General features: G+C 36.4%; 1 protein-coding gene across 1 annotated transcript; it reads right to left on the bottom strand.

The window, feature by feature from the left end:
* Positions 1 to 16,006: 16,006 nt before the first annotated feature.
* On the bottom strand, positions 16,007 to 24,523 carry LMOD1 (leiomodin 1). Its single transcript, XM_053704737.1, has 3 exons — positions 23,888 to 24,523; positions 19,147 to 20,493; positions 16,007 to 16,857 (listed from the first exon to the last, which is right to left on the bottom strand). Exons 1-3 carry the CDS (start codon positions 24,110 to 24,112, stop codon positions 16,831 to 16,833), a joined length of 1,599 nt encoding a protein of 532 aa, XP_053560712.1. The 5' UTR covers positions 24,113 to 24,523; the 3' UTR covers positions 16,007 to 16,830.
* Positions 24,524 to 25,005: the final 482 nt, after the last annotated feature.

Raw genomic sequence — 25,005 nt, forward strand, 5'->3', positions numbered from 1 at the left:
GTAAAAGAGAATGCAGATAATACAATCCGGCAGGTAAAATAGAAAGCAGGTAATACAGTCCGGCAGGTAAAATAGAAAGCAGGTAATACAGTCTGGCAGGTAAAAGGCAATGCAGGTAATACAGTCTTGAAGGTAAAATAGATTGCAGGTAATACAGTCCGGCAAGTAAAATAGAATAAAGGTAATACAATCCGGCAGGTAAAATAGAATGTAGGTAATACAGTCCGAAAGGTAAAATAGATTGCAGGTAATACAGTCTGACAGGTAAAATAGATTGCAGGTAATACAGTCTGGCATGTAAAATAGATTGCAGGTAATACAGTCTGGCATGTAAAATAGATTGCAGGTAATAGTCTGGCAGGTAAAATAGATTGCAGGTAATATAGTACAACAGGTAAAATGGTTTGCAGGTAATACAGTGCAGCAGGTAAAATGGTTTGCAAGTAATACAGTCTGGCATGTAAAATAGATTGCAGGTAATACAGTCCGGCAGGTAAAATAGATTACAGGTAATACAGTCCGGCAGGTAAAACGGACTTCTTAGATGTTACCCTAAGAGGAAATATTGAAACAGAAAAGGTAGAATCTGAACTGTATAAGAAACAAATAACGGGCAACACTATATTGAGAGCCGATTCTTGTCACCCCCCATACTTAAAACGAGGCATACCCAAAGGAAAGTTTGTCCGAATTAAAAGAAACTATGGATCTAACAAAGTATGATATACATGCAGAAAAATTAGAGAAGCAATTAGCAGAAAGAGGGTATAATGAAATAATGCTTAATGAGATCAAAAGGGAAGTAAGAAGTATACCCAGAGAGTCTCTTGTGAAAAGGAAACAAAAAAATATAGAGCAAACAAGAATGACTATAAGGAAAAAACTTATTTCTTTCATGTAATTGGCAAGAATCCATGAGCTAGTGACATATGGGATATACAATCCTACCAGGAGGGGCAAAGTTTCCCAAACCTTAAAATGCCTATAAATACACCCCTCACCACACCCACAATTCAATTCAATTCTGTTTTACAAACTTTGCCTCCTATGGAGGTGGTGAAGTAAGTTTGTGCTAAGATTTCTACGTTGATATGCGCTTCTCAGCATTGTTGAAGCCCGATTCCTCTCAGAGTACAGCGAATGTCAGAGGGACGTGAAGGGAGTATCACTTATTGAATACGATAATTTCCCTAACAGGGGTCTTTTTCATGGGTTCTCTGTTATCGGTCGTAGAGATTCATCTCCTACCTCCCTTTTCAGATCGACGATATACTCTCAAATTTGCCATTACCTCTACTAATAACTGTTTTAGTACTGGTTTGGCTATCTGCTATATGTGGATGGGTGTCTTTTTTGGTAAGTATGTTTTTTATTACTTAAGACACCTCAGCTATGGTTTGGCACTTTATGCATTTTTATAAAGTTCTAAATATATGTATTGTACTTATATTTGCCATGAGTCAGGTTCATGTATTTCCTTCTGCAGACTGTCAGTTTCATATTTGGGAATATAAACACTTTAAGAAATTTATTTCTTACCTGGGGTTTAGTCTTTTTCAATTTGACTACTTTTTGCAATTGCAGGTATTAGGCCTGCGGGTGCGTCAAATGTTAGACTTTATTACGTAATTTTTGGCGCAAACTTTTTTGGCGCGGGAAATTACGTTTTTGACGCAACTTTGTCATTTCTGGCGTCATACGTGACGTTGAGACCTTTCACACGGCAGCGTCATTAGTGACGCAAGTGTGTAATTTCCGGTCATTTTTGGCACCAAAAAAGTTTACGTTACGTTGTGCGTCATACTTGGCGCCAATTTTTTCTTCATTATTTCAATACCCCATTGTTGTTTGCCTCCTGCTTTCCTTTCTATCAAGAGGCCTATGCTTTTGCATTTTTTCCCATTCCTGAAACTGTCATTTAAGGAAATAGATAATTTTGCTTTATATGTTGTTTTTTCTCTTACATTGAGCAAGATGTCCCAATCTGATCCTGCCTCTAAAGTTTCTGCTGGAACATTGCTGCCTGACATGGGTTCTACAAAAGCTAAGTGCATTTGTTGTAAAATTGTAGAAATTATTCCACCAAATGTCATTTGTAATAGTTGTCATGATAAACTTTTACATGCAGATAGTGTTTCTATCAGTAATAGTACATTGCCAGTTGCAGTTCCTTCAACTTCTAATGTGCATGATATACCTGTAAATTTTAAAGAATTTGTTTCTGAATCTATTATGAAGGCTTTGTCTGCATTTCCACCTTCTAATAAACGTAAAAGGTCTTATAAAAATTCTCATTTAGCTGATGAAATTTCAAATGACCAACAACATAATAATTCATCCTCTTCTGATGAGGATCTATCTGAAACAGAAGATCCTTCCTCAGATATTGACACTGACAAATCTACTTATTTATTTAAAATAGAGTATATGCGTTCTTTATTAAAAGAAGTGTTAATTACTTTGGATATTGAGGTATCCAGTCCTATTGACGTTCAGTCTAATAAATGTTTAAATGCTGTTTTTAAACCTCCTGTGGTTTCCCCAGGTGTTTTTCCCATTCCTGAAGCTATTTCTGATATGATTTCTAGGGAATGGAATAAGCCAGGTACTTCCTTTATTCCTTCTTCAAGGTTTAAGAGATTGTATCCTTTACCAGAAAAATCTATAGAGTTTTGGGAAAAGATCCCCAAAGTTGATGGGGCTATTTCTACTCTTGCTAAACGTACCACTATTCCTATGGAAGATAGCACTTCCTTTAAGGATCCTTTAGATAGGAAGCTTGAATCTTATCTAAGGAAGGCCTATTTATATTCAGGTCATCTTCTCATACCTGCTATTTCTTTGGGTGATGTTGCGGCTGCATCAACTTTTTGGTTGGAAAATTTAGCGCAACATGAATTGGATTCTGACATATCTAGCATTGTTCGCTTACTGCAACATGCTAATCATTTTATTTGTGATGCCATTTTTGATATTATCAAAATTGATGTTGGATCCATGTCTTTAGCTGTATTAGCTAGAAGAGCTTTGTGGCTTAAATCTTGGAATGCTGATATGACATATAAATCTAGATTACTATCTCTTTCTTTCCAAGGTAATTTATTTGGTTCTCATTTGGATTCTATTATTTCAACTATCACTGGAGGAAAAGAAGTTTTTTTGCCTCAGGATAAAAAACCTAAGGGTAAATCTAAGGCTTCTAACCGTTTTCATTCTTTTTGTCAGAATAAGGAACAAAAACTCAATCCTCCTCCCAAGGAATCTGCTTCCAGTTGGAAGCCTTCCTCAAATTGGAATAAATCCAAGCCATTTAGGAAACCAAAGTCTGCCCCTAAGTCCGCATGAAGGTGCGGCCCTCATTCCAGCTCAGCTGGTAGGGGGCAGATTAAAGTTTTTCAAGGATTTTTGGATAAAATCTGTCCAAAATCATTGGATTCAGAGCATTGTCTCTCAAGGGTATCGAATAGGATTCAAAGTAAAACCTCCTGTGAGAAGATTTTTTCTCTCACGCATCCCTGTAAATCCAGTAAAAGCTCAGGCTTTTCTGAAGTGTGTTTCAGACCTGGAGTCTTCAGGGGTAATCATGCCAGTTCCTCCTCGGGAACAAGGTTTGGGTTTTTATTCAAACCTATTCATTGTACCAAAGAAAGAAAATTTGTTCAGACCAGTTCTGGATCTGAAAATTTTGAATCGTTATGCAAGAGTACCAACTTTCAAGATGGTGACTATAAGGACTATTCTGCCTTTTGTTCAGCAAGGACATTATATGTCCACAATAGACTTGCAGGATGCATACCTTCATATTCCGATTCATCCAGAACACTATCAGTTTCTGAGATTCTCTTTTCTAGACAAGCATTACCAATTTGTTGCTCTTCCATTTGGCCTAGCAACAGCTCCAAGAATCTTTTCAAAGGTTCTGGGTGCCCTACTATCTGTAATAAGAGAACAGGGTATTGCGGTGTTTCCTTATTTGGACGATATCTTGGTACAAGCTCAGTCTTTACATACTGCAGAATTTCACACGAATCAACTAGTGTTGTTTCTTTGGAAACATGGTTGGAGGATCAATTTACCAAAAAGTTTCTTGATTCCTCAGACAAGGGTCACCTTTTTAGGCTTCCAGATAGATTCAGTGTCCATGACTCTGTCTCTAACAGACAAGAGATGTTTAAAATTGGTTGAAGCATGTCGGCTCCTTCAGTCTCAGTCATTCCCTTCAGTGGCTATGTGCATGGAAGTTTTAGGTCTCATGACTGCAGAATCGGACGCGATCCCCTTTGCTCGTTTTCACATGAGACCTCTACAGCTTTGTATGCTGAATCAATGGTGCAGGGATTATACAAAGATATCACAATTAATATCCTTGAATCCCAATGTTCGACACTGTGGATAGATCACCATTGTTTGGTTCAAGGGGCTTCTTTTGTTCGCCCAACCTGGAATGTGATCTCAACAGATGCAAGTCTTTCAGGTTGGGGAGCTGTTTGGGGATCTCTGACAGCACAAGGGGTTTGGAAATCTCAAGAGGCGAGATTACCAATAAATATTTTAGAATTCCGTGTAATTCTCAGAGCTCTTCAGTTCTGGCCTCTACTAAAGAGAGAACCATTCATTTGTTTTCAGACAGACAATATCACTACTGTGGCTTATGTCAATCATCAGGGTGGGACTCACAGTCCTCAAGCTATGAAAGAATCTCGGATACTTGCTTGGGTGGAATCCAGCTCCTGTCTAATCTCTGCGGTGCATATCCCAGGTGTAGACAATTGGGAGGCAGATTTCCTCAGCCGCCAGACTTTACATCCAGGGGAGTGGTCTCTCCATCCAGATGTGTTTTCTCAGATTATTCAGATGTGGGGGCTTCCAGAGATAGATCTCATGGCCTCTCATCTAAACAAGAAACTTCCCAGATACCTGTCCAGGTCCAGGGATGTTCAGGCGGAAGCAATGGATGCACTGACACTTCCTTGGTGTTATCAACCTGCTTACATCTTCCCGCCTCTAGTTCTCCTTCCAAGAGTGATTTCCAAAATCATCATGGAACAGTCTTTTGTGTTGCTGGTGGCTCCAGCATGGCCACACAGGTTTTGGTATGCGGATCTGGTTCGGATGTCCAGTTGCCCGCCTTGGCCACTTCCGTTATGGCCGGACCTACTATCTCAAGGTCCGTTTTTCCATCAGGATCTCAAATCATTAAATTTGAAGGTATGGAAATTGAACGCTTAGTTCTAAGTCATAGAGGTTTCTCTGATTCAGTGATTAATACTATGTTACAAGCTCGTAAATCTGTCTCTAGAAAGATTTATTATAGAGTTTGGAAGACTTACATTTCATGGTGTTCTTCTCATAAATTTTCCTGGCATTCTTTTAGAATTCCTAGAATTTTGCAGTTTCTTCAGGATGGTTTGGATAAGGGTTTGTCTGCAAGTTCCTTGAAAGGACAAATCTCCGCTCTTTCTGTTTTATTTCACAGAAAGATTGCTATACTTCCTGATATACACTGTTTTGTACAGGCTTTAGTTCGTATTAAGCCTGTCATTAAGTCAATTTCTCCTCCTTGGAGTCTTAATTTGGTTCTGAGGGCTTTACAGGCTCCTCCATTTGAACCTATGCATTCTTTGGACATTAAACTACTTTCTTGGAAAGTGTTGTTCCTTTTGGCTATCTCATCTGCTAGAAGAGTTTCTGAGCTATCTGCTCTTTCTTGTGAATCTCCTTTTCTGATTTTTCATCAGGATAAGGCAGTTTTGCGGACTTCTTTTCAATTTTTACCTAAGGTTGTGAATTCTAACAACATTAGTAGAGAAATTGTTGTCCCTTCTTTATGTCCTAATCCTAAGAATTCTTTGGAGAGATCCTTACATTCTTTGGATGTGGTAAGAGCTTTGAAATATTATGTGGAAGCTACTAAAAATTTCAGAAAGACTTCTAGTCGATTTGTTTTATTTTCTGGTCCTAGGAAAGGTCAGAAAGCTTCTGCTTTTTCCTTGGCTTCTTGGTTGAAACTTTTAATTCATCAAGCTTATTTGGAGTCGGGTCAAACCCTGCCTCAGAGAATTACAGCTCATTCTACTAGATCAGTCTCCACTTCATGGGCATTTAAGAATGAAGCTTCAGTTGATCAGATTTGCAAGATTTGGTCCTCTTTGCATACATTTACTAAATTCTACCATTTTGATGTATTTGCTTCTTCGGAAGCAGTTTTTGGTAGAAAAGTTCTTCAGGCAGCTGTTTCAGTTTGATTCTTCTGCTTTTTGATTTAAGTTTTTTTCTTTCAAAAGTGAAAATAAACTTATTTTTGGGTTGTGGATTATTTTCTCAGCGGAATATGGCTGTTTTTGTTTTATTCCCTCCCTCTCTAGTGACTCTTGAGTGGAAGACTCCACATCTTGGTTATTGATATCCCATATGTCACTAGCTCATGGACTCTTGCCAATTACATGAAAGAAAACATCATTTATGTAAGAATTTACCTGATAAATTCATTTCTTTCATATTGGCAAGAGTCCATGAGGCCCACCCTTTTTATGGTGGTTATGATTTTTTGTATAAAGCACAATTATTTCCAAATTTCCTTTGTTGATGCTTTCTACTCCTTTCTTTATCACCCCACTGCTTGGATATTCGTTAAACTGAATTGTGGGTGTGGTGAGGGGTGTATTTATAGGCATTTTGAGGTTTGGGAAACTTTGCCCCTCCTGGTAGGATTGTATATCCCATATGTCACTAGCTCATGGACTCTTGCCAATATGAAAGAAATTAATTTATCAGGTAAATTCTTACATAAATTATGTTTTTGTCGCCACATACAGTCAGCAGTATAGACAAATATGCAATATAATTAAAAACAATGTAAATATACTAGAACAAGACTAAAAGAAAAAATATCCAAAGGGATTAGGTTTTCAGCTAGAACGCCTAAAACATTGGAATCTCAGTTAACAAAATTTGAATAAAAAAGTAATCATAAATTACAGCCCTAAAGAACCATGGCTAGCAAGAAAATGGCATTTTAGATGCGGAAGAAATCCCTGCATAAGTTGCAAGTATGTTAAAGTTACTAATGTCTTTCACTCAAACTCAACAGGTACACAGTACGCAATAGAAAAAAGGACAGATTTTAACAGCAAATATGTTATATATTTAATTAATTGCAGAGTGTGCAGAAAACAGTATGTAGGGTGCACGAGTAGATATTTAAAAGATAGAATGAGGGAGGACCTAAATGCCATAGATTAAGACCCCCAACAAACCCCAATAGGCAAACATTTTAACACATATGTTGAAAAGAAGGAAGCCTTTGAATGCTTGGCAATAGACTTTATACCAATACCATATAGAGGGGGAGACAGAATTAAACTGTTATTAGATAGAGAAGCCAAGTGGATCTTTTTTATGGATACCAAGGAGCCTAAAGGGTTAAACAGGCAATGGGATATTGATCTATACCAAGGTATGAATTAAGAACCTAGTGGATCCCCCTACGTGTAATCGTCTGCCTTAAGCAATAACAGTAATAATAATCTATTCCATTCCGTTTAGCCAACATCACATTATGTTTGCTTCTCAACGAAGTATGTAACTAGCAACTTTTTTGTTTTTAAAATTATTTTCTCTTTTAACATATATTTTGTATATTTTATGATTATGTAAAAGTTAACTAATGATATTAAGCATTGGGCTGTTTATATAACATGAGAAAGTTGCCATTCTATTATACTTTGGCCTGATAGTTGAATTTTTACATTAATATGAGGAAGCGTATATGTGAAACGCGACCGCGTCAGGGGCTTCGTGTTTATTTTAACTGCACTCTGTTAATTTCAGACTATCTACTAAATGACAATTTTATTTTTTGTAACATTTGTTGTAACATTTGGGACATATTGTGGAAATGATGGGGAAGGGACTTATAGCATATTTAGTGTAAAAAAGTGGCTTATCTACCCTAATATAGGGCAATACAGGACACAGTTCCTAAATAGAGACTCTTATATTTACCTAATATCGTTGATTTTCCCCCTTCTCCTCATACTGTATGTGATAAACTACCTAAAATCAGCAACATTGAAGTACTTTATACAAGTCACAGTTACAGAGTTGTATTTTTAACTATTTTTCTGGCATGCCAGATACAATTTCTATTTATGCTGCCTTCTTTAACTATAACTAGTAAAAGTTCAATTTTAAGTGGAAAAATAAATTCTTTATGTGTAAAAAGAGCATACTTTTCCCTATTCTCTTAATAGGGTTTTTTCTTTGATTTAAATACTACTGTACAGCAGGTAATACAATGCAGCAGACAAAATGGTTTGCAAGTAATAAAGTCTGGCATGTAAAATAGATTGCAGGTTATACAGTCCGGCAGGTAAAATAGATTGCAGGTTATACAGTCCGGCAGGTAAAATAGATTGCAGGTTATACAGTCCGGCAGGTAAAATAGATTGCAGGTTATACAGTCCGGCAGGTAAAATAGATTGCAGGTTATACAGTCCGGCAGGTAAAATAGATTGCAGGTTATACAGTCCGGCAGGTAAAATAGATTGCAGGTTATACAGTCCGGCAGGTAAAATAGATTGCAGGTTATACAGTCCGGCAGGTAAAATAGATTGCAGGTTATACAGTCCGGCAGGTAAAATAGATTGCAGGTTATACAGTTCGGCAGGTAAAATAGATTGCAGGTTATACAGTCCGGCAGGTAAAATAGATTGCAGGTTATACAGTCCGGCAGGTAAAATAGATTGCAGGTTATACAGTCCGGCAGGTAAAATAGATTGCAGGTTATACAGTCCGGCAGGTAAAATAGATTGCAGGTTATACAGTCCGGCAGGTAAAATAGATTGCAGGTTATACAGTCCGGCAGGTAAAATGTTTCGCCTTGCGGCTTTTTCAAAGGGGCACCCCTTTGAAAAAGCTGCAAGGCGAAACATGTTAGGGACGTTAGGGTCTTGGTGAGGAGTCCTAGGAGCTTTGTGTTTTTAGTTTGCCTTAGGCATTCTGGCTACTATTATGTGGTATTTATATTGGGCTCTATATTGAAGCATTTGACAGTTAATTTAATTTTATTTGCACTATGATTCATTAGAGTAAATTCTGAAATACAGATAACTTACTACTAATGTTGATACTGACAGTTATCGTTACATCCATCTGCCGCACCTAATGATACACTTCTTAGACTATACGGGCAATTTAATCAGTGTTAATAAAAATAGAACCAGGCACAGCAAGCTGTAATTAATGTTTTGAGAATGGTGCTTCAATTCCTTGTGGATTTAATTGTACCATAGCACACAACGCCCATATGTAAGTCTCAAACTACGGGATAATTTCCCTACACTGGGATTATCACATATATTGGAACATATGAGCTGATATATTCTCTGTAACCAAGCTTTTCTATATCAATTTGAAAGCGATATTCTCTCACTCCACAGCTTCATTCGATCCCAGTTGCTGTTCAGTAAATACCTATAGTGCTTATATATCGAATAATTTGTGTTAACACTGGAATACAGCTAAACTGCTATTAATGTGGATACTGACAGTTATTGTTTTATTCACCTGCTGCACCTATTTGTACACTCCCTATACTACACTGGTAATCAGACCAGAGTTAATAGAATTCAATAGTCAGAAACAGGTACAGCAAGCTGCAATTTCTGTCTTAAAACAACGCTTCAATCCCTTGAGGTTAAATTATATCACAACATACAACGCTCATATGTAAATCCCAAATTATAGGATAAATTCCTTGCACTGGGATTATCGTATGAAACAGAGCTCAGTAATAGTAGATCATAGAATAACATGTGTACAGACATATGAGCTGATACATTCTTTGTAGCCCAGCTTCACTATATCTTATCTGTAAGCGACATTCCCTTACTATACAGCTATATCATTATCCTAGTTACTGTTCAGTAAACACCTATAGTGCTCATTCTACCTCATTCACACCTAGATTACAAGTTTTGCGCTATAGAGGGTGCGAAACAAACACAAGAAAGGTTGTGTTATTTCACCCTCCATAGCGCTGCCATTACAAGTTTTTAAAAAGCTGTCTTGTACGTGCGATATGGTTGTGTTGAGCTCCATACCGCGCAAAATACAAGAGCTGCTTTGACGTGCTCGTGTACGCTTTTCCCATAGACATCAATGGGAAGAGAGTGATCGCGGAATGAAAAGCTCCATAACGCAGCCCCATTGATGTCTATGGGGGAAAAAAGTTAAGTTTAAACCTAACACCCTAACATAAACCCCACGTCTAAACACCCCTAATCTGCTGCCCCGACATTGCTGACACCTACATAATGTTATTTACCTCTAATCTGCCGCTCCAGATATCGCCCCCATTAAATAAATCTGTTAACCTCTTATCTGCCGCTCCCGATATCGCCGCCACTATACTAAAGTTATTAACCCCTATTCCCCTGCACCCCAACATCGCCCACACTATAATAAATCTATTAACCCCTATTCCCGACTTCGCCGCCACTAAATAAAGTTATTAACCCTGATGTGGGGAAGTGGCGGAATTGGGGTTAATCATTTTTATTAGTGGCAGCGATGTCAGGAGCAGCAGATTAGGGATTAATAACTTTAAAGGATTACTTTCTGTTATAATTTTTAAGCTAAACAACTAACATATTAAAGTTAATAAACATTAATTAAAACCTACTGACCTATATTTTCTCCAAAACGAAGTTTCATAACGTTCTAAAAGTTATATCTTTTATTCGCTGATGTCACGTTATCCTGTCCACTATTTTCAGCACTGAGTGTTCAAAATACTTAAACCAATAACTTTGTGTTTAAAGCGCCATTTTGAAACCTAGGTATTGTAAACGGATTGGTACAGAGCAAAGGATACCCACGGAGTGGGTTTGGAAAACAATTAAATTTGCAGACAAGATTTCTGATATACGGTAGAGATATGTTAATGAAATGCTATTGATAAAAAGCGTATTTGGGGTAGTTAGTTAGTAACAGGCATAGAAAATATTTACTTACAGTGGCCCTTTAATATAGTATTTGCGATGCGGGAGGGCCTCGGTTTAGGGGTTAATAGGTAGTTTATGGGTTTTAGTGTACTTTGTAACACTTTAGTTATGAGTTTTGTGTAACAGTTTTGTTGCGTAAAACTCATAACTACTGCTCTCAGATGGCTGTATAGATTGTGTCTGTATAGGGTGTAACGCAAGCTTTTTAGCATCACCACAAAACTTCATTTTTTCGAGTGCGGGACTGACGTTGCGTTACAGGCTAAAAGGCTTGCGGTACAGCTATACCAACAAGACTCGTAATGGCTGCATTGCTGTTTTAACACTGAAATGGCCATTTTTTTCAGCGTTAAAACACGGACGCAAAACTTGTAATCTACCTGTCAGTCAGTTTCTTTGCCTACTATGCCCGATATAAAAATTATTTCAAAAGCCTAAGTGTGATTTTAATTTACACTCTCCTATTTTAACTATGTTCGTTTTTTTATTTAATTAAAGTTATGTTTTAAAACTTAGAAAATCCTTTCAAACTCCAAGTGCTATCACTCTTCCCTGATTTGGGTTCATTTTTGCAAATCACTTGTGGTTGTTTCAACCAGTTCCAAAATAAGTATACCTCATTTAACCCTCTGAGTAGTCTTTTTAAAGAGTAGGTCTCTCTACCTCTCTTTATTTCTGATAAACATTGAACAAACTACAGAGCACCTATTCCCAGATTGCAGATTATTTAGTATTAACTTCATAATAAGGAAGCAACATAGGGTTATTTATTAAATATAAGTAGTGCCATTGGTCTCCATATTCTACATTATTATAATTATTGCCTGGCCCAGGCCTAAAAGCCACACAGAAAGCTAATTATACCTTTAGTTCAGTATTTCTCCAACCCCAGTGCTCAGGACCCCATACAAGTCTGGCAGGTAAAATGGTTTGCAGGTAATACAGTCCAGCAGGTAAAATAAATTGCAGGTAATTACAGTCCATCAGGTAAAATGGAATGCAGGTTAAACAGTGCGTCAGGTAAAATGGAATGCAGGTTATACAGTTCGTTAGGTAAAATGGAATGCAAATCACATAGTTTGGCAGGTAAAATGGTATGGAGGTAATAAAGTCTGGCAGGTAAAATAGATTGCAGGTAATACAGTCTGGCAGTTAAAATAGATTGCAGGTAATACAGTCTGGCAGGTAAAATAGATTGCAGGTAATACAGTCCGGTAGGTAAAATAGATTGCAGGTAAAACAGAATACAGGTAATACAGTCCGGCAGGTAATTACAGCCCGGCAGGTAAAACAGAATGCAGGTAATACATTCTGACAGGTAAAAAAGATTGCAGGCAAAATGGATCACAGAAATGAACAATGGTATTCCAAGTATTATTAGAATTATTGCCTGGCCCAGGCCTAAAAGCCACACACAAAGCTAATTATACCTTTAGAGCATTGTTTCCCAAGCCCAGCCCTCAGGACCCCTTATGGGCCAGATTTTCAATATATCTCAACTAGAGCACATGTGAAATAATCTGCTCACTCATCAGCTGATCATTTCACCTGTGTTATTATTAATATATAATTAAAATCTGTCCAGAGAACTGGGTTTGGAAAACTGCTTTAGAGGAAAGTTAAATAAAATTACATTTTTATGGTTCAGATATAACATGCAACGTTCCAATTTAGTTCTATTATCTAATTTGCTTTGTTCCTTTGTTATCATAACTAATTAGGCTCAGCAGCTACTGTGAGAGAGCTGCAGATTAATGGCTGCACAAATATTCCTCTTTTAATTGGCTCATTCAAAGTGTTAAGCTAACTCCCAGTAGTGCATTGTTGCGCATTTGACAAAGGAATACCAAGAGAATTAAACAAATTCGATAATAGAAGTAAATTGGAAGATATTTAAATTGTATGATCTTCCCTTTCCAAAGAATGGCATTTATTTACAATAAATTAATTTTAATAAAATGCAGCTGATTAAATCAGCAATGCTAGTCTCACAAATGTACTGACTGGATCACCAACAGTTTTCGCTCAGGACCAGCAGTGCTCTGCGCATCCTGAATGGTACTTCTATTATATGTTTAACTCCCTTGTGGGGGTAAAACACATTTTAATTAAAATAGATTTTTATTAAACATTTGTCATTTTATACATTATACAACTTGTGCAGATACAATTTTTATATCAAAACCAAAGTTCAAAACATCCAGTTATGTCCATATATAATTGTCTCTCTCTTGAGAAGTTATCAAAGATATTAATGTTGCTGTCCCATGAGGTCTCCTCCTTGGTTTTTGAGCAGTCTTAATATTTTATAGTTATGTAATCTGGACATTCTGAAGAAATGCACATTCACATCACAAATTTTCCAATTTTCAAAGTAATTAACTTGTAACAAAATAGAATATAAAACAAACAGAATTAATAAAACAATGAAAACAATTCACTGTATGCCTCCTGTCTAATTATTCATTATTTATTACTCCTCGAGAAATATAGGACGGTTAAGCCAAGTCTAAATATTTCTATGTAAACCAACTTCCATATTGAGGTGTCTACCTTTTTTGTCATCTCAAGGAATATATATTTTCCACTCTCCCTATTTCACATATTATAAGTTATTTCCCTGGAGTATCCAGTAATACCATATTTTACTAAAAGACTCTAATGAATCCTGAATGTGTGCTGGTTATTCATACATCTGGAAAGTATTCTTAATTCTACTCAACACTTCAGTCCAATCTGGTACTCCTATCTTCCAGGATTTAGCTATGGCTATATGGGTTGCCGTGCATAGAATTCTTATGAATGTTAAACACATAATTTTAAAGGGTCACTAGTCTTAAAATGATAAGATCTTATGGATTAGAGCAGGTGATTATTCGACTATACTACTGGCCTTTAAAGTGACAGCTCAGTCAAAATAACAATGTCATGCTTTAGATCAGTTGTTTTCAACCAAAGTGAACTCAAGGCCCAGTAAATTGTAGTCAGACCTGTCCAGGGCCCGGTAGTCCAGATATATATTAAAATGCCTTGGTGTCAGTGGGGGAGGGGGGAAAACAATATACTTTTTTTGGTGTCAGTGGGCTGGTATCACTCACTTGCGGTGTCCAGGTCCAGTCCCATCTTCTCCTTATCCCTTGCTGTCCTCCATTTGAGCTGCCACTACATGCGCTTGTGTGTGGAGAGGTGGGTCTGTCAGAATGTGCAGCAGGGGCATGTCAGGTAGTGGGCCACCAGCAGGGCCGTCATGTCCCGGTTGTCGGGAAACCAGGCTTTTGATAGAATGTGTAGTTTTTAAACACATTACCAATTTACATCTGTTTGCTTTGTTTTCTTGGTATTCTTTGTGCAAGAGTAAATTTAGGTGAATAACATTGCTACAAACAATGTTGCAAAAAACCCGCTGTCAGAGTAATAGACATACTCCTGAGTCCCTATGAGCCTTACTAGATTTACTCTCTAACAAACAATACAAAGAGAACAAAGCAAATTTGGTACTTGATGTAAATTGAAAAATATGTTTTACTCTGCATTTTATTTTTTATAATAAAGGTGTTTACTGTCGCTTTAAGTGTGTATCTGCTTGATTAGTATATATGGATGAAAATGCATTATTTGGCATTCTTTTACTAAACAAATGCAGGTAGTGGTATTCAGCTACTTTCTGTGCCGCCGGATTTACAGTATTAGTGTTAAAGTGCAACACACAAAGATCTGGATTTTCATATTCTAACTATGATTTTGTTCAAGTAAAATACAGCGCAAGAACAAATATCATTGTAACATTCATTTCTGTTACTTTTTATACTTTTCTATATTTCAGGTATTCTGTGCAACATGTATACTTAAAGGGAACCAAATTTTCACTTTCATGATTTAGAAAGAGCATGCAATTTTAAACAACTTCACAATTTACTTCTATTATCTAATTTGCTCCATTCTCTTGACATCCTTTATTTAAAATCATATCTAAATAGGCTCAGTAGCAGCTGATTGTTGGCTGCACATAGATGCCTCGTGTGATTGGCTCACCCATGGGCATTGCTATTTCTTCAACAAAGGATATTTAAAGAATAATGCAAATTAGATAATAAAAGTAAATTGGAATATTGCTTAAAATGTTATTCTCTTTCTGAATCATGAAAGAAAAATATTGGGTTTCATGTCCATTTAAAGGGATACGAAGCACAAAATTTTCTTTCATGATTCAAATAGAGCATGTGATTTTAAACAACTATCTAATTTACTTCTATTTTCATTCAAGAAAAATTGATAATAGAATTAAATTAGATAGTTAGGGTTTCATGTCCCTTTAAGTATACATGTTGCACTGAAGCCGGCCCATTTCTAAAGCACCATATGGAAGCAGCTTCGCAAGAATGTTATCCATTTGGAAGAGCACTAGATGGAAGCATTATTTCCTGCCATGTGGTGCTACTGATGCCAGCCTAACTATCTCTTCAACACAGAATATCATGGGAACTAAGCAAATTTGATAATAGAAATAAATTGGAAACTTTAAAAAAAAATGGTATGTTCTGTCTGAATCACAAAAGAACTGTTTTGGGTTTCATATCCCTTTAAGTCTTGATATTTTGACACCTAGCATTTGCAATTGCTGCCTCAGTTATGGGAAACACTTGTGAGTGTACACACATTTTATATATAAAAAACTCTTTACCTCTAAAGTGTAATAATGCCAAGTTACAGCATCTGTCTATATCACTTTTATGATTTTTGTTTGCAAACTTGTTTTCTCTACCTCATTTATATCTCTCAATCATTTTCTGTCCCTATTTCTAGTAAGTTTCTGCTTTATATGATCTACCTTTAACTTTTTATCCTGCTTTCCACCCTCCCTATTGTGCTCAGTGTTGAGGAACAAGCATATTTCCAAATATGGAAAACTGGAGCAGAAAGCTACTGCAAACATTTTTTGTTATGAGATATGCACACAACCAAAAAATTCCTTGCTAATAACTCAGTCATTGCCAGAACAATTTAAAGACCCTGTGTGGTTTATTATAGATTTAATAACCTCTGAATAAATGTACAATACCTTCATAAAAGATTTACAATGCATCAAAAATATATATTTGGACAAGTTTTAGCTTTTAAACAGTAGAACACTGTACATGGTGCTTCAAGCCATATCATCAATAAACAGTTAAAAAGGTTATTTAGCAGGGTGCCCTTTGCACAAAGTGCAAGAATAGAGTGTGCTAAATTGTTTTTTATCTTTGAAACAAGGCAAGAAAAATCCAATTCTTCCATTGGCAAAGTGTGGGCAGCCTTAAAAAATATGTAGTTTTATTTGCAGGATATCATCATAAGCGTGGCATTAAAAGTTTTCATTAATGATTCGTATGTATCCTGGAACCATTCCATACTGCAGATTTATACATGGTGATCACCAGACCTGCTAAACATTTGTTTATATGTCACGATATTTCTATGTTTATTCTATACAACTGATTCACTACATAAACTGCTAACGATAGCATAGCAACAGGTGAAATTCATAACATTTGTTTTTTAGAACAAATGTTTTTAAAAAAATTGTCAAAACTGAATGGGAATAAATATGTGCATAACTGATGTGTGCTTCTAATGATTAGTGCTATGAATATAATACAGAGATATGTAATTGGGAATGCTTGACAATTAAGATTGCATTCGTTTGCCAGTGGTAATATTTAATAAAAATGTTGCAGATGAGGAATAAAGGTTTGTTGTATAATATATGTATAATATATATATACACTTTTTTAAATTAATTTATTTATTTATTTATTGTTTTTCTTTTGAATTCCTCAGAGTCTGTTTACTTCAACCATTTGGGTACTTCCACCTAAAAGAAAAGAGACAAAATGTTATGTTTCTGTATTTTTCTGATATAAATCTCCAAAATGTTCTATCTTGCATTTAGAAGAACACTGTTTCTACATCTTGAGAATGTTTTGCATGAATAAAAATTGTTAAAGCTTTTTAAATTGTATTAAAGAGACATGAAATTCAAAATTCAACATTAAACTTTCCTAATTCAGATAAAATGGAAGTGTTAAATTTGCATACATTTACATTGCTTCTAAATAAGCTTAGGAGCAGCAATGCACTATTGGGGGCTAGGTGTTTAAATCCAATAGTTCCTTTGGCAACAAGCAAAGTGTGGGCAGTCTTAAAAATATGTAGTTTTATTTTCAGGGTATATTCTTGTCATCATTGACTCACTAGATGTGTTTAGCTAGCTCCCAGTAGAGTTCAACCCCATTTCAGATGTTAAACACATAGCTGTATGCAAGCCACAGTGTAATAACACACTCATTTTATGTCCCTTGTTAAATGCTTATTGGTTGAGGAAAATCCCACTGTCTATCTATATATCTATCTAGTTATGTATCTGTCAATTTATCCATACATACATATACTTGATAACCCCTTTAACGTTTCTCACTGTCATCCTATATTTTGATGTTCTTGTCTTTCTCTGTCAGGTTATACATTTTGTTTTTGTACATGTCATTTTTACATAAAGCCTCTCTTAAATAATTTTGTGATTATGCCTATTTAAGCCTAAATCCTACTAAGATTTAATATTTAAATTCAATACTATATATATATATCCAACAAATATCCCACAATAGTCATAAATGAGAAGCTACATTCACTGGGTTTATTAAGCAAATAAAAATATTAGGGCATCTTTATTAGGGCATAAACAAAATAAAATAAATCACCAAAGCCGACAACAGTTATCCCTGAAAACTAATTCTAATGATAGAATGAAAGTTGGCTCTCTAAACTAGAGACCAGCAATAAGAAAAAAAGTCTCTGTTTCAGGTCGATTGTGGAAATTAGCACAAAGTAACAGAAAGCTACTGTTTGTATCCATAAAGTATATATCCAAACGTCCACAGTCCACAGGAGATTCTGAATGCAAAACAGGGAATAGTAATTTCCTCCCTCTCTCAGTGACTACAAACACCCGGTATGGTAATAGTCATTCATAATGATATTGGCCCTCCTAGAGATCATGCTCACCAGGCCACCATAGAAGAATACAAGGGGACTCACCAGCTCCAACTTTGTAACAACTGTAAAAGGCAGACATCAATCAGATTCTCACTCTCTCTCACCAGTACCGATGTAATCATCCGGTCACAGTTGCACTGTGTCTCCGCTCCCACTGGTTGCGTCACTGTCTGGGTTAGGCTGCTCAAACCAAGACTGGTGTCCCCTAGTAAACCTGCGAATTCTTGGCTTCCAGAGTCACCTGGTTGGTGATAGTAAAAAAAACACCGTTTTGGTTGCACACTGAGGAAAAAAAGTAACTCTGTGATAAGCTGACATGCTAATGCTAGCTTATAGCGTATCCTTCCAGCTCTTGCACCACCAGTGACTTTGGAAGGCAAGAATTCACAGGTTTACTAGTAGACACCAGTCTTGGTTTCAGCAGCCTAAACCAGCCAGTGACGCAACCAGTGGGAGCGGAGACACAGTGCAGTTGTGACCGGATGATTACATCGGTACTGGTGAGAGAGGTTGAGAATCGGATGGATGTCTGCCTTTTACAGTTGTTACCAAGTTGTATTCTTGTATGGTGGCCCGGTGAGCGTGATCTCTAGGAGGGCTAATATCACTCCGAATGACTATTACCATACCGGGTGTTTGTAGTCACTGAGAGGGAAAAAATTACTATTCCCTGTATTGTGTTCAGGATATACTGTGGACTGTGGATTTTTAGATCAATACTTTATGGATACAAACAGTAGCTTTCTGTAACTTTGTGCTAATTTTCAAAATCAACATGAAACATAGATACTTTTTTCTTATTGCTGTTCTCTAGTTTAGAGAGCCCACTTTCATTCTAATTTCATTCTAATATCATTAGAATTAGTATTCAGGGATTCCTGTTGTAGGTTCTGGTGATTTATTTTATTTTGTTTATGCCCTAATAAAGATACCATCATTTATGATGATATATATGAGACATAACAGAAAAAAATTAGATTTTCCTTCTGGGAAACCTGTAAATTTTAAGCAACACTAACCCTCATAACTCTCATAATTTTAACCAATTAGACACAAACACTGTAAACACCTGCTGTCTGTATTCCCAGCCTTTTTGTATCCCTCTCACCTTCTTAAGTTGCTTGATATTGCTGGTTCTTATGGATTCTAGAAGTTGATCCCTGGAATTCTTCTCTGAAGGTCCTGTTTTTTCAACTATCCTCCTTTGAGAAGCAGGCGATAAGGAGCTCCTGATATTTTCATTGATTAGTGGTGGTGCAAGTGGAGGGGGAGGGGGAGCAGGAATCCCTCCTTTTTTTAAGGGACCCTTTTTAGAGATTTGAGGGGAGGGCTGTGGTGAGATTTTAGGGGAAGGTGTTATGGCTTTTGGCACTTCCAGGCAGTTATTTTTCTTGTCACCTGCTGCCTGTGCAGCTTTTTGTTCTGCTATCCTGCGTTGTCTTTGCTTGTCCATGTTTCTGCTCAGCAAGTTGGTAACTGTCATACGGGGCCCAGCTAACTCAAAGTGGTACCCAAGTTTTAGAAGAGTGGTGTTTTCCTTCAACATTTTTGCAATGTCCATTTCTGTTTTGCCACCACAGATATGTCTCTGGTTGTGAAAGCGTAGCTCTGTCAGAGTTTGATTGTGTTGAAGGGCTCTAAAGATTGCTAAGATGCCTTTTCCTGTGACATGGTTGGAGTCCAGGTTGATGCTGATGATTGTCTTATTTGACTTCAGCATGGCTGCAATAGCTAATGCGATGTGGTCATCAGCACGTGTGTTAGCCAATGAAAAGAGCTTAACATGGGTATTGAATTCCAAGGCCTCTGTAAAGCTCATTAGAGTCTCAATGGTGATGCAGTCTGAATTATTTAGATTAAGTTCTGTCATTTCTGGTTCATTGTTTTTTACTTTCTCCAAAAGTTCATCAAAGATGCTAGATGATTCATCCTCTTTGCCTTCTTCTACCTGGTTTAGTGTACCATTTTCATTTTTCTCAGTTTTTTGGTCTTCATAGACAACTTTGTCATCTTCATTCGGTGTTTTCAATATAGGAACATTTTTATTGAGGTCTTTATGGATTTGTTTTCCCTTGGTCTTTATGGATTTGTCTGGAGCTTCTTGCTTTTCCAGCTGCTTTTCTGAGTTCTCTGTCTTTGGTTTGGTCTTCTCTGTTTCATCTTTGATTCGTTCTTTTTCTGTTTTTGTAATCTTCACGTTGCTTGTATTGTTAGGTGTGGATCCTTCTGTTTTTTTTTCCACTGTGTTGTTTTTTTCTTGTCTAAATCTTTCCCTCATCTTGGCAACCCGGTCATCCTTATCTTTTTGTTTTTCCTGTTTGGGAGCACCAACTTCTGTTTTGGTCTCTTTCTTCTCCTCTGATACCTGCATCCTGCTGCTGTTCTGTGTATGAAGGCGTTTACTTTCCATATCTATTTTTTTGTGAGCATTAGGTTTATCTGGAGATTTTGATTCCTAAAAAGAAATACGAGTTGAATAAGTCATATCTAATTGAAAAAATAAATTCTGAAAATGTGTCAACAGTTCTAGTTTTTATTTCCATATGTAGAAAAAAATCCTCTTAACAGTTTAAAAAATGTTTAATATAGTACAATGAAAGCATATATTGATGCTGTGATATTTACAGATGACAAAATACATAATGCAAAAGAAACCCTGACAAGAAATGTCAGGGATAATGGGGTAAGGTACCACCTAAAAAATCCTCCTGATGTATGCCTATGTAGCTCAATGAGGCAGTGCCTAATGTTATAAATGATGATATAGCATAAAAAGAAGACAAAGAAAAAGTAACATTATGTGACACACTTTACAACTATGTGTGAGGTGGTTACTAGCAAGTGTAGCGATGGGTTAGGCTTAGAAAAGGACTATAAAACTTAACATTTATTACATTAAATTAAAGATAAAATGGACCAATTGTCCCACATTAAAAGGGTGGTAAATTAGCAAACCAGCTAGGTAGCTGTTTCCTAATTTACCACCCTTTAATGCTTTCAGAAGGTTCCTGTATGTCCTCTACAATTAAACAAAATAAGTGAAAAAAAACGCTAATCAACAATAAGATAAGGGGGAATGTATTGCCTGAAGCACATCCACCAGACTACCGTGTGTTAAGAGGAATCCCTAGTCTATTAAGAAAAACAACAGTTTAACTTATCTTAACAAAATAGTCTCAGCTGTTAGCTGATAACATTGGAGTAACCTCGCTAGAAACCCCACAATTGAAAACAATTAGAGTGGTCTTAAAAAATTGTCATGTTAAGGCCAACAAATTTAACAATACGATAAGGACAAGGACTGCCTTCCTGCTTGTCCTTATCTTATTGTTAAATTTGTTGGCCTTAACATGGCAATCTTATTGTTGATTAGCGGTTATTCCACTTATTTTGTGTAATTGTAGAGGACATACGGGAAGGTAGCTGTTACCCTAATTTACCATTTTATCACCCTTTTAATGTGGGACAATTGGTCCATTTTATTTTTAAGTTAATGTAATAAATTTTAAAGGGACAGTCTACAACAGAATTTTTATTGTTTTAAAAGATAGATAATCCCTTTATTACCCATTTCCCAGTTTTGCATAACCAACACAGTTATAATAATATACTTTTAACCTCTGTAATTATCTTGTATCTAAGCCTCTGCAAACTGACCCTTTTTTCAGTTCTTTTGACAGACTTGCAGTCTAGCCAATCAGTGCCTGCTCCCAGATAACTTCACGTGCATGAGCTCAGTGTTATCTATATGAAATATGTGAACTAACACCCTCTAGTGGTGAAAAACTGTTAAAATGCAATCTGATAGAGGTGGGCTTCAAGGTCTAAGACATTAGCATATGAACCTCCTAGGTTAAGCTTTTAACTAAAAATACCAAGAGAACAAAGCAAAATTGGTGATAAAAGTAAATTGGAAAATTGTTTAAAATTACATGCTCTATCTGAATCATGAAAGTTTATTTTGGCCTAGACTGTCCCTTTAAGTTTTATAGTCCTTTTCTAACCCTACCCATTGCTACACTTGCTAGTGACCACCTCACACACAGTTGTAAGTGTGCCACATAATGTTTCTTTTTCTTTGTCTTCTTTTTATACTATAAAATACTTTCTCTATGGGTGCTGCATTATGTAAGAGCAGAAATGAAGTAAGAGTGTCTGAAATTTAAGGGACATTAAAGTCAAAATGAAACTTTCATGAATCAGATAGAGCATGTAATTTAAAACAACTTTCCAATTTACTTCCATTAAGAAAGCGTACACAGTCTTATTATATCTACCCTTTTAAAATCACCGGCTCCTACTGAGCATGTGCAGGAAGTCACAGAATATACGTATATGCATTTGTGATAAGCTGATAGCTGTCACATGATACAGGAGGAGTAGAAATAGACATAATAGCAGAAAAAAAATCTGCTACGCATTTAAAGTTCAAACTAATTGCTATTACATTGTCTTGTCATGTATTTGGTGTTTATGCAAATATACTGTATTTACTGGTCCTTTAAATGTTCTAACTGAAAAAAAATAAGTTCCATTTATGTACAAGAATATATATCCAGAATTAAAGGGAAATTTAACTCAAAATATAATCCCTCATAAAATATTCAATGAAGGAGAATAAAACAATATTGCAAGATAAATTATTTATTTTGCATGTGTTTGCTGTAAAATACCTCTAAAATATATTTATTAAACTTCATCAAGTGCCTACATCATAATTACAGATGGTGGAATTATCTGACTGCAACTTTCTACACAGTGATTGCTTAAATCAGAGCTCAAACTAATTTATCTTATTAACTGACCACAGCACTGAAAAAAAAATTATTTTAAGGAGTGAATCTCTAAACTGCACTTGTTTATTTTACAATCTGTAATTGTAAATTGTGCTAACAAAATTGCAGTGTTTAAATGATCTTTTAAAAATAATTACATGCATATATATGTATGTACGTGTGTGTGTGTGTATACACACACACACACACACACTCTCTCTCTCTCATTTTCTCTCTCTCTCTCTCTCTCTCTCTCTCAATCTCTCTCTCTCTCATTCTCTCTCTCTCTCATTCTCTCTCTCTCTCATTCTCTCTCTCTCTCATTCTCTCTCTCTCATTCTCTCTCTCTCATTCTCTCTCTCATTCTCTCTCTCTCTCATTCTCTCTCTCATTCTCTCTCTCTCTCATTCTCTCTCTCATTCTCTCTCTCTCTCATTCTCTCTCTCATTCTCTCATTCTCTCTCTCTCATTCTCTCTCTCTCTCATTCTCTCTCTCTCTCATTCTCTCTCTCTCTCTCATTCTCTCTCTCTCTCTCATTCTCTCTCTCTCTCTCATTCTCTCTCTCTCTCATTCTCTCTCTCTCTCATTCTCTCTCTCTCATTCTCTCTCATTCTCTCTCTCTCATTCTCTCTCTCTCATTCTCTCTCTCATTCTCTCTCTCTCTCTCTCTCTCTCTCTCTCTCTCTCATTCTCTCTCTCTCTCTCTCTCATTCTCTCTCTCTCTCATTCTCTCTCTCTCTCTCTCTCATTATCTCTCTCATTCTCTCTCTCTCATTCTCTCTCTCTCTCTCTCTCATTCTCTCTCTCTTATTCTAATTCTCTCTCTCTCTCTCTCTCTCTCTCTCTCTCTCTCTCTCTCTCTCTCTCTCTCTCTCTCTCTCTCTCTCTCTCTCTCTCTCAGAACACCAACACATGGTGCATTCCCTTGCTGGTTTGTATTCTATGTTACTGTTCCAACAAACGAAAACATTTCTTTTAAAGCAGGATATGTAGGAGTTTTTTATTTATTATCCATTAGCTTCTACACTTGACTCCTGTTTCTATCCTTTTTAACTATTAGCACTGCCACTTACATCAGCTGAAGTCTGTTTTGTGAATCGCTCTCTTTCAGCTTCCCTCTGGGAGGAAGCTTTTTCAGTCTGGTCCTTACGTAGCCCAGCAGAGATCCCAGCATCAGGGTCTCCTGAATCCAGTTCCCTCTGCAGCTGCTCCATCTCTTCAGGGGATAAAGTGGACAATAGGTTATCTATATCTGGATCTTCGCTCACCTGGCGCCGGTACTTCGCTACTCTGGACATGTTAAAAATAAATGCAAAAGCAAAGATGGAAAACTAAAGTACAAACTATTAAATGAAGAAATGAGTATAAAACTTTCACTGATGTAAACAATAAACGCATTTAAGGTATGGAAGAAGTGAAGGAGAATAAGTTAAGGAGCACAGATAGGGAAAGATACTATAGAAGCCTATTCAGCGACAGGTTGGAAGTGACATATCAATTTCTGTATCCCTAGCAGATCCTATTCCTTAGTTCTCAAGAATGTGCTTTCAGCTCCAAACACCGCCCCTGCCTATGCCACAGCCTTTGTTTTCTATCTTTGTTTAAGGTGGATCACTAGAGTTATTCATTTTGGTACAAACACATGTATATTGATAATCACCCTTTATACTTTGGTTGCCAAGTTAATAAGACTTAAAACATTTTGTTAGCTGCCATTTTTTTTTTTATCTATTTATATCTTAAAACTGAGATTTTAAGAGATCTCTTAAGTAGATCAAGGTTATGAAAGCAGTTATGCTTTAAAAATGATTTGGTTAAAATGAAAGGGTTAAAAACTAGTGGGTGATACAAAACCATTATGGGCATAAAGAGGAAAAACACAACTAGTGATGTTTTCAAAACTGCAGCAGTAATTTCATATTACATTTCTCTCTGTCAGCTTGTTTTAATTTGAGTGCCAAGTTTTTGCTATGCTCCTTGTTTTTCTTCTCACACACCTTTCTGCCTCTCTTTCTATAATTAATAATACTGTATGTATATATATTGCATGCAAGGCCTAGCACTCACAGTGATCCCATCATGACCAGGGTGCACAACAAAAATTCATACAAAACCTCAAAACATTTCTGTGTTTTACCACTGTCCTCCGACCAATAACAAGTATGCAAATACCTATTTATACATTACTCAC

The sequence above is a fragment of the Bombina bombina genome, chromosome 3, assembly GCF_027579735.1.
Source record: "Bombina bombina isolate aBomBom1 chromosome 3, aBomBom1.pri, whole genome shotgun sequence".
Taxonomy (NCBI): Eukaryota; Metazoa; Chordata; class Amphibia; order Anura; family Bombinatoridae; genus Bombina; species Bombina bombina.